We start from the raw sequence: 10,433 nt of genomic DNA, 5'->3' as shown, positions 1-10,433 counted from the left end.
GCTTTAATAGTTACTTGTTGAATATTTTTGAATGGACAAACCTGGATGTCACTAGAATAATGTTAACGTTAGTGTTCATGTAACTGTTAATAACAGTTACTGCTTTTTACAGCACTAGGACTTCTCTGGTTAGCTCGCTTCCTCATAGGGGTCATTGTCCACTGTGCTGAGAACAATAACTGCAATCATTTTCAGACAGGCAGTTCCTGATTTTGAACTACTGATGCCAGTGGGAGATTTATCGTTGATTTAATTTCATACACAATTTGGTCTTTGGTACTGACTTTTACCCACAACTGCGTATACCAGAATATTATTTGCCCAGGTGGGATTAAACTGACCTTTTGCAAAGTGATTCAAGAGCAACAGGTTATCTTTTAAGTTTGTGCAGGCTGGGGGGGGGGGGGGGGGGGGAAGTTTGATTCTGTCACACAGAAGTCAAATATTGCCAAACAGGCTGACTTGCCTTAACTTGCATGCACCTGGCATGGAAACAATCTATCATTTTGAACATTCCTAAATACAGTAATGCTCTTATTTAGCCATGAGTATGTTGGCTACATTAAAATGTGGTGTAATTTCCAAAGGAGATAACACAGTGTGATTACCTAGTATCAAAGTTGACTTTAACCGTTTCACTGAGATAGTGTTTTTGCAGCCCCCTGTGATATTTACCATGTTGCCAACGCCCTATTCTGTCTTGGAGTCATCGTTCTCTGATTTAATATGATTATCTTGGGACAGTTTCCAAGTATGTACATGTTGGATTACCACCTGAGTGTTATTTTCTGCCCTGCTTACTCAAGAGGTATCTCCAGATCATCTTTCAAGGAGCCTATAAATATATATATATATATATTTAAGCCTCATGAATTCAAATGTGAAGTTCACATACTTGACTCCTTCCTCCTGCTTCTCTGCAGACTTGTTTGTAGTGGAACCCCACAGTTTCACTCCCATTCCATGTAGCAAATGCAACTAACTCTAACCCACTATTAACTTTCCTTTTTTTTAATAAAAAAGGTAAAAGACATCCATATTTAGGTCTTGCAATAATTTTCTTTTGTGATAGGTGAGAGAAGGTCTTGTCAAGTTATAAGAGTTAGAATACGGTGGAGTCAGAGTATGGGAGAAAGGCTCTGGGGCTGTCCTCTCCCCAAAATGCCATGCTAGAAGGAACATTACTATTATTCAGGAGAAGCCTAATATTATGTACCTCTCTTTAACTGAGTAGACTTGTACATTCATCCATCCCTAGGCATATGTGATGTGATATGGAAGTCCCTCCCATGAACTAAGAGTACTTGAGGGGTATGAATGCAGATATCGTACCACCATTTTTAGATGTCTATGCTTCTGGTACATTGGGATACTACAGATACTTGCATTAAAATACAGTTTTCTTTTTTTCTTAAAGCTTTGGGGTAAAAAAAAAAATAGTACCTTTTAATTTAATGGTAACTTTTTCTTTAACAAGAACTTTTTATTAAATACAGCGTCTTCTATTCAGAATGCAGGACTTGTTATTTGGGATTGAATCATACATTCATCTCCTGCAATATCCTTTTTCTGACATTGTCCAGTATAGCTGACTTGAGAAGAAGACAGATGAAATCCTGCTGCTGATTATAATGAAAACTGCTATTTTTCTCAGAAAAAAATTATCCAGAATTTACAAACAGTTGTATTCTAACGCTCAGCTATATCCACATCATATTTTGAAATAAATGTAGATGCTATCCTAATTTTTGTTGCTGGAGGCCAGTTTAACTTTTTTTCTCTTAGTCCTTTTCAATCTAAAAGACAATAAAAGGTGAAGAAAAAGTCTTTGTGGTGAATCCCAAGGCAGTGCGGTTAGTGCAAAACCAAGAAAAGCATTTAATTCTGTAGATATAATCTAGTCCTTTCAGTAAGTGAATACAAGCCTATTAAAAACTCATCTTAAAAAACAAAAACCACACTAGGCAGAGATTTTGTTGGATTTGGGCAGCTAAAAATCTCTCGTGAGTCTCTCTGGAGGGTTTGTCTCTGGGCTGTGGGTGCTGACACCCTGAGCACACTCCAGAACCACACCGGTGCTGAGGAAGGGCGGCGCTGTGAAGGGTGTGTGTCAGCAGCGGGTGCCAGGCAGCTGTCACACCAGCTACTGAAGAAAAAGAGAAAAAAAGAAAACATTAGTTTTGTTTTTAACAACCTTTCTTGTGAATCAAAACAATCACCAAAAGTCAAAACTTTTGGTGAACTTTTGCGCCCACCCCCCGCCTATTCCTCCTCCCCCTCCAGTCACTCCCCACCCCCTCTGGGCAGAAAAATGGGGTAAAACCAGCAGGGACTGGCCAAAAGGTGGCCGCGCTGTTTCCTCAGGACACCGCCCAGCAGCAGGGCCCGCCGGCGGGTCGAGGCCGGCCGCCAGCCGTACGTTGAGCCCTTCCCGCCCTTCAACCCACCACGAGGAACACGCGGAGGATGAGGAGGAAGGTTGCGTTCAGCCCGAGGGGCTGCCGAGGGCCAGCGGGGCGGTCTGCGCCACCGCGCTGACAGGAGCCAGGTGGCACACAGGTGACAGCCCTCGGCGAGGCGGGAAGGAGGGAGGGGAGAAGAGGGGTGCGCGTGTCTTTGTCCGTCCGTCTGTCCCCTTGGGCGGGCCGGGGGGACCTGAGTGGATGAAACCCGCGTCAGTCAGGGGCAGGGCGAGGCCGGCGACGGGGGATGGCGGCTCCCGCTCGGCGCCGGGGTTTCAGTTGTGGAAGAGCGGCGGCACCATGCGGGCGGCCGCCGGGGTAGGAGCGGCGGCGGTGGGTGGAGAGGGAAGGCACCTGCTCCCTGTGAGGGGAGGCGGGCTGAGGCGGGAAGGCTCCCCCCCGCGGGCTTGTCGCGGTTTTTTGTTTTATTTGTTTCTTTCTAGGACGTGGTGGGCATCCTCTGCCTGGTTTCTGTGGCTGCCGCGCTGGATTTCAAGTACCACCACGCCGAGGAGCTGGAGGCGTACTTGAAGGGGGTTCATGCCGCCTACCCCTCCCTCACGCACTTGCACAGCATCGGGCGCTCGGTGGAAGGTAGGGGATAAAAGGGAGGGGGGAGGCGCGAAGGCTTTCTGTTTTATTGAAATTGGGGCAAACGTGGGTAAAGGTGGCTGCGGTGGCGTTTTGTGAGCGCTTGCTGGCGGCGGGGCTGCTCTCATCGCAAATACCGGGTGCCTCTCTGCTTAAGTCTCTGTGAAGTTTCATCTTCCTCTTGCTCAAGCGTCGGTAACAAACTCTGATGACACGTATGATGCTTCAGCTAAGGAAGAAGTTCTCCCGACACCTTTTTATATTTTTTTTGGGGGGGGGGGGAATTGGAGACCTCCTGAGTGGCAATTTCAGAAACAGGGCTGTCTTCAAAGAGCTTAAAATGTGTGGTACCCTGTCTGCCAAGAGCCTGTTCTAGGTGGGGCTGTAATAGGAATGTGTGTTTCCTAACTTGTGGGTATGTTAAAAATATCTTCTCTTTTGGCTTTACCTATTATTCCAGTAATCTGAACTGACTAGAAAAAGGACTTCAAATTCCATACTGATACAAGGTCTTCTGTCCTAGATGAAAAATGGGATTTCTGTCTCAAATCCTACATGAAAATATATCTCAGTCAATAATCACCTTTCTGTCCTTACATAGATATTCTAATTTATCTATGATTGGTACTTCCTTACAATAAATTTATAGAAAAAAGGGGGTTTTCATTTGTTGAAAGAAATTGGAAAGTTTAGTGTTTATTCCTATAAATAATGTATATCTGTCTAGTTTTAAGCTAAAAAAACTTAAGTAGATTTTAATTCAGAAAATTAAATCACTTTGATAGGAGGTATAAAACTAGGTAGAGAAATTCATTCTTCAGAAATATAATCTCTTCCTGTAATCCTATTTCATACCACTGGAAGGAGATAGTTGTAGCGTCTCTTATCAAATCTATGCTTGTGTGTTTTTTTTTTAAATCTACATTCTTCTGGGTAGATAATCATGAAGAATTCTAGTAGTTTCTTTTCATACCTCCTTCCTTGTTTTACCATGTGTTTCTTCAAATTTCTTAAATATACTTGTATTTGTCTGGGACATTGCTTTTAGCCAAAAAGAGGGTTGTGTTTCAGGGAGATGTCAAACAGCTGTCATTGCTATGGATATGTGATCTTGTCTCTGTGCACGTCTGCACTCATTCTTTTAGAAAGTCTTATTGTGGGAAGACTCAAACTAGACAAGGAGTCTTAAAGTTATGGGTGTTCTTGGTTTCATCAAAGGCAGAATCATATTGGATTATGCTATTTGTCCACACAAGAGGAGGCTAATCCCTTTAAGTACAGTTCCTTTGGATACAAACTACCAATTATCTACATCCTCATTTTCCTACCTTGAGGGGACTTAGCTAACATTTTAATGATAGGACTAGATTCTGACTTTTCTGGCATGAACTTTGCTGGCTTATCTTCATGCAGACAGGACAAAACCTTTCATCCAATCCAAGAGATTGAAATTTTGGCTGTTACATATCTGGACATCTGAAAATTGATAACATGAAGTGTTCAACTTGTCTGAGTTCCATCAGCATGAAAACTGGAAATGCATCATGTCTTGTTTAGTGAGTGGGCAGTGCTCTGAAACTTGATTTGGTATATTTATTTCTGCTTTGGCAAACTGTGTGAGAAAAGAGAATTATATGGGCTCTCCCTTGTTCTGCCATCATGATTCACAAAAAAGTGATCACTTGCACTTTTTGCATGTCCTGCATGCCTGCAGGAGTCCTCTGAATGGAATAGGTGGGCATTGGAAACTTTCTTAATGCCATGTAAAGCAGAATGGCAGTGAAAAATGTTCAGTGCTTCTTTATTATTTTCTTTTTTTCTAAATGTTAAGAGATTTCTACCTTTAAGAAACACGCCTTTAGAGTCCTCTGAAATATGGTAGAGGATGGTGCTGAATTAGGGTCTCATTTTTTTGCTCGTGCTGAAAGTAAGTTTTCTGACAACAGTGTTTATATAATTTTGGTGAAAACAAAGTTTCAGTTTTGGCTAACAGGTTTTCTATTCCTCTTTTCTCAGTTAAGCTGACACAAACAAGAATGTATGTACGCACATGCGCGTACTCATATGGGTTTACTAGTGTTGTCCCACCACAAATTAGCTAAACCATGGTAGCAAAATGTACTTATTAATGATTTTACTGTTTTCATGAATGACTATTGTTCCCATGTTCTTAAAATTAGAGTAAAACCTAGGTTAGTTTTATCTAATAATCTGGTACTATATACTGCCATCTAGACTTGGATTATGAAGAATGTGAAGTAAAGGCTTGACTTCCGGTTGGTAGACCCGGAGCTCTGCGAGGGTATAGAATCCACTCTTAGAAGCCCAGATGTGGGGTGTGATAGGGACCTGTGTATTACCACTTCAGAAAGTGATTGCATGTAGTTCTTGAAAAGCATTTAGATATTTCTGTTAGTGTCAGAAGCCTCACATCCTCCAGGCAGATCATAAAGTAATTTCAGCCTGGACACCATCTAGTTTGAGCTCCTGTACAAAGCAGGGCTAAATCGAAAGTTAGATTATGATGCTCAAGTTTTGAATATCTGCAAGGGTGGAGATTCTACAGAGTCTCTGGGTACCTGATTCAGTGCTCAGCCACCTTTGTTGTGGAAATGTGTTTTCTTCTTAGAATTTCCCTTGCTGTGAGTTGTTACCTGCCCTTTTGCTGTGCACCTCAAAGAAGGGTCAGGCTCTGTCTTCTTTATAATGTCCCTTTAGGCAGTGGAAGTATTATCCTCCAGGCTAAAGAAACTGAGCTCCTCCAGCCTCTCAGATGTAGTGTAAGCATCTCAGTGGCTTTCTGCTGGACTTCCTCCAGTGCGGTGTGGTCTGTTTTGTGCCAGGGAGCCCGTAGCTGGACACGGTATTCCAGATGTAGCTTTACTGATGCTGAGTGGAGGGGAATAATAATTTTCCTCAAGCTGCTGTCTTATGTTCTTGCTGATGCAGCCCAGCATACAGGTTGCCTTTTCTGCTGTGAGAGCACATATCTTGTCCACCTGGATGTTCCTCCCATACCCTGCAACCCTTAGGTTGCGCAGCCACAACCTAGCCAGTCTGCAACCTGTACAAGCGTGGGATTGTCTTCTTGGCCTGATAATCCCAGTATGGGGTTCTTCCATTCCAGGTGCAGGACTTTGCATTTGCCTTTGTCACACCTAATGAGTTTTCTGTTGACAAATTCATTAAGCTTGTCAAGGCCCCTCTGAATGGCAGCCCTGGTGAAGATGTTAAACAGTATCAGCTTCAGTATGGACCCTTGAGGAATGCTGCTAATAATTTGCTGTCACTGGAAACACCAATTGCTCAGTCCAGCCAGCTTCTGACCTCACTATAGTCTAGTCCTGTAATCATATGTTTCCAGCTTGTTTACAAAGATACTGTGAGGATGGCTGGGGTTGGATGGATGAGGTTGGGGAGCCTCCATCCTTGGAGATACTCAAAAGCCATCTGGACACAGTGCTGGGCAACCCATTGTAGGTGGCCCTGCTTGAGCAGGGGGCTTGGACCAGGTGACCTCCAGAGATCCCTTTCAACTGATTCTGTGGTTCTTTTGAAAGCCTTGCTAAGGTTAAGGCTGAAGAAATAAAGTGCTTTCCTCTCTTCAACTAAACCAGTCATTTCTGCATAAAAAGTAAGCAGTCAAGTATGATTTGTCATGGATAAATTTGAGGTGAGATTTACATGGTGTGTTTATTTGATGCATGTAGACTATAACAGCAGTGTACACAATGGAACCAGTAGCAAGAGCCTCACTGGAAAACAAACTAAAAGGTGCCCTATCTGTTTGGTGGTGGTTTACATCATGTTTATGGAAATTCACTGCTCCTCTGCCAGGTTACTGGGAAGAATGTGTTCTAGGCTGGTGATGGCCTGTTCAGTCTCCAGGTCTGTACATTTAGAAGCTGTGATATTTAATTACGCATCTCATCTGCTAACCTATTATCCTTAAATGAGGAGAGAAGGGAGCTCAAAAAGATGTAGCCCGTTTGGTGACAAAACTGAGCATTATCTGTTTGGTCTAATTTAGTAGGTAACCTCAAATGTCTCAAGATTTGTAGATTATTTTTATGTTTGTGAGAGACCTGATATGGTCTTATAAGCAGGTAGGCAGAGATGTGTGATGGCCCAGAAAATACCTTGATTCTTTTTTATTGTTTCAGTTGTGTTTCTGAATAAGCTCGTAAAAGATCTTTGGCAGGAGCTCTGTTTTCTAATATCGTATTGAGGTTGGATGTTGTACGTATGTGTGCTCGATAATAATAGAGGAGGCTGCTGAGCTGCGTCAGTCTGGAGAATGGAACCTGGTGTAATCACATTAACCTGTCCTGCCTAATGCCACCCCAGTGAAAAACAGACTGACTCTTCAGCAAGCTAATCTTAAAAGTGTGCATTATCAAAAAGAAAATATTTGATGTATGTGTATGATATGTAGCTTTTCTCTGTTCAAGATACTGTGCTGTTAATCTTCTTTGAAAAGAAAATGAGGGTGGTGGGGTGGTGGGAAGTGGGTTCTAATAGGTAGACCTCATGACCTCATTTGAAGAACAAAGGCAAGCAACTTCGAAAGAGCGGACTGGCTTGTGTAGTACTCTAAAAACGCTTTTCAGATATACTCTGGATTCAGATAAAGTGATAGCATACCAATTACAGCATGTTTTAGATCTAGCTTTTCTGGAGGCCAGTCTGCATTTTTAGAATACCAGTCAAATTGGAACAGTTGTAAACATCATCCTTAAGCCGGATCCTGCTCGCTGAGCAAAAAGTTGTGTATGATTAAAGTATCTCTGTCTTTACCTAGTGAAGAGCTTCAACGTTGACTTAATAGATTAACATCTCTTTTGCAGATTCTGTCATTGGAGAGACAAAGAGCAGAACAAAACAAAAAAACCCACATTTCATTGTGGTTTCATTACGAATTTTCAGAAATAGCTTCTTGAAAAAGAGCAGTCTTGGAAGATATTTGTTTTTTTAGGTGAGAACTATGTGGTTTAATCATCCTAGCCTGCTGCTTACTATTCAGTTGCTCCCTCTGCCCTTGGACTGGCACATTCCATCCATTAATCTTAAGCACTTTGCTAACTTTCGCTAGTCTACCAAAAAATCTCACTTGCTAGCATTCTGCTATCCCTGCTCTATAAACAGAGAGGCTGAAGCACATGGAGGGGGATGTGTGTTTGGTTGGTTTGGTTTTTAAAGTTCATGTAGGACTTCCACTTGGAGCTGTGCAAAGAGGATACCATGTACTACAGGGAAGGTGAACTCAGCAGGGTTCCCAGCAGGCCAGCTTTCTCAGTGGCTTGGACAAGGTGCCTGTTGGAGCTCATTATGCCTCCTTCCTGCCTGCATTCATGGATTTCCCTCCTCAGAAAACAGAAAGGGAATGGTGCATGCCCATGTTTCCGTCTGATAAGCAGCTGTGACTTCAGCAAAAGGACTCACTAGGATTCAGCAGTGCAGTGGGAAGTGTGTGCTTGCCTGGTAATACAGTTAATAGAGAACCTAGGCAACTACCCTGTCCCTCACAACATTCTGCACAAACATCAGTGGAATGTGTGCCTAAGATATGCCAGGGATCAGTTTAAAACTCCTGACAGTTCTGAATCAGCATGATTGATACTTCCATGCGTTTACAGGAGGCTATTGAGCAGGGGAGTGCTAACTTCAGGTTCATTGCACTCCAGTGAAAATATTTAATAAGAAAAGACTGGGTATTGTACTTGTCTAGTCAATATATTGATAGTCTGTGTGTGTAGCTGAAAAATGATGTCTACCTGGGGAAAAATAGGAACTTATTTCCAGATATTTCTTGTGACAGAGTATGGAAGGAGCCTGGGTTACTACCTCCAATAGTAAAACGCACTGAAAATGTTATTGAATTTACATTAGAAAAGCTTATATCTGGATGTCTTTAATTTGTCTAAAGTACTAGAAAACACGTTTTACTGCTGATAAAAACAAAACTGAAATAGGTATCCATAAAATATTTGTACTGTACTGGAATTGTTTTTATCAGGTTAGTTTCAGGGGCCCTGACACTGTACAAAAATAAAATGAGAAGGTTACACATAGCCCAGTGTACTTTGAGGTAAGGTTCTCGGTGTTACCCATTATTAAATGGTGTGTCCTCTGTATTTAAAAAGAAGGAGGAAGAAGGTGAAAAGAAGACTTTTTGTCTTGAAAATAAACAAATTGTGTAGAGGAAAATCCACAGGGAATGTGATGACTTTAAAGAGAATATTGCAATTATTTTTGATGTGGTTACATGATGTGAGGTATGTTTGTGCAGAAGAGTATTTCCTCCTGTCTCCAATCCTTGATAATGCCTCCCCTTCACCCCTCCTCATCTCCCACCCCACAAATTTCCTTACTACCATGAATTACAGACTCATCATGCAAGCACGGCATGTGTAGATAATATAAGCATTGAGACTGTCAATGTTCAACTTTAGAAACAAGAATGAATGAGACATTTCCCACTCTGAGGGCCTCATGTAAAGCACGTAAAGTCACTTGGCTCAAGTCCAGAGTTTCATTTAAAAATGGGCATTCTAAAACTTATCATGGTAGTTAAACTTTTACCCATTCTTGCCTGCTTCGCTTCTGAAATTTGTTCCCCCTTATGGTCCACTCGCTGGTTTTGGTCTCTTCCTTCATAACCATCTGTTTTTTCTTGTCTTTGTTGGTACTTGTGGCATCTAAATGTATGTTAACAAGATTCTAGGTAGGTTTATATGTTCATTTGATTTTTGAAAGTGTGTTTGGGTTCATGGATGGGCTTGACCTTAACAGCCTTGTAAAGTCTATTTGCAGCACACTATGTGAGTCACTGTGATGGGAAGGGAAAAAGCCCAGAGGAGGAGGACTGTTTCCTTCAGGGTTTGTCTAGTCAGGGCTAAACCATTGCTTTAAAAACAAGAAGTATTAGCCTGTATTTTTAAAAATCTTCAGCTTCCAACTGAGCTTTGCTCTAAACTGTGTGCTTAAATAGAACTCACCGTTACTGCATTAGCTTTAATTTCTAAGTCCATTTGTCCTAACTGAAGCTAAAAAGCCTTCAGATGTTGAGACCATAGTTTCATATTTCATCTGACTGCATCCTCTAGCAATTTAGTTGCCATAATTAGTCTAAATGTGAATACTGTGTACATCTATTTATAGGAGAAAAGCCATAGCACTCCTGCCTCTGCAATAGTAGTCTGACTGCTGTAATGCAGCACAGGTAGTTTGTGTGCAATTAGTCTTCTGATGGCCAAGTACTAAGATTTTGCCTGATGGTAACATGACTTAACATTGCTTTCCTGTCGGTATGGCTATGCTTTTCGTACAAATAATTTATAAACAGTACATAGCTTGGTCAACATCAGATGTTTAAAAGGT

General features: G+C 41.9%; 1 protein-coding gene across 3 annotated transcripts in view; it reads left to right on the top strand.

Annotated features, from left to right (window-relative positions):
* The first annotated feature begins 2,369 nt into the window (after nucleotides 1–2,369).
* Nucleotides 2,370–10,433, top strand: part of CPM (carboxypeptidase M) — a 34,039-nt gene continuing 25,975 nt past the window's right edge. The window contains exons 1-2 of one of the 3 annotated variants that reach the window (XM_064449305.1): nucleotides 2,370–2,559; nucleotides 2,906–3,056. In XM_064449305.1, coding sequence (XP_064305375.1) covers nucleotides 3,003–3,056 — 54 coding nt within the window. In that variant the 5' untranslated portion in view covers nucleotides 2,370–2,559; nucleotides 2,906–3,002. Of the gene's footprint in view, nucleotides 2,560–2,671; nucleotides 2,781–2,905; nucleotides 3,057–10,433 lie in introns of those variants that run through there. The other 2 variants (XM_064449297.1, XM_064449288.1) reach the window with 2 other exon arrangements.

Source organism: Phalacrocorax carbo, chromosome 1, assembly GCF_963921805.1.
Source record: "Phalacrocorax carbo chromosome 1, bPhaCar2.1, whole genome shotgun sequence".
Taxonomy (NCBI): domain Eukaryota; kingdom Metazoa; phylum Chordata; class Aves; order Suliformes; family Phalacrocoracidae; genus Phalacrocorax; species Phalacrocorax carbo.
The sequence above is the reverse complement of the archived record's forward strand: the minus strand, read 5'-3'. Positions and strand labels throughout refer to the sequence as shown.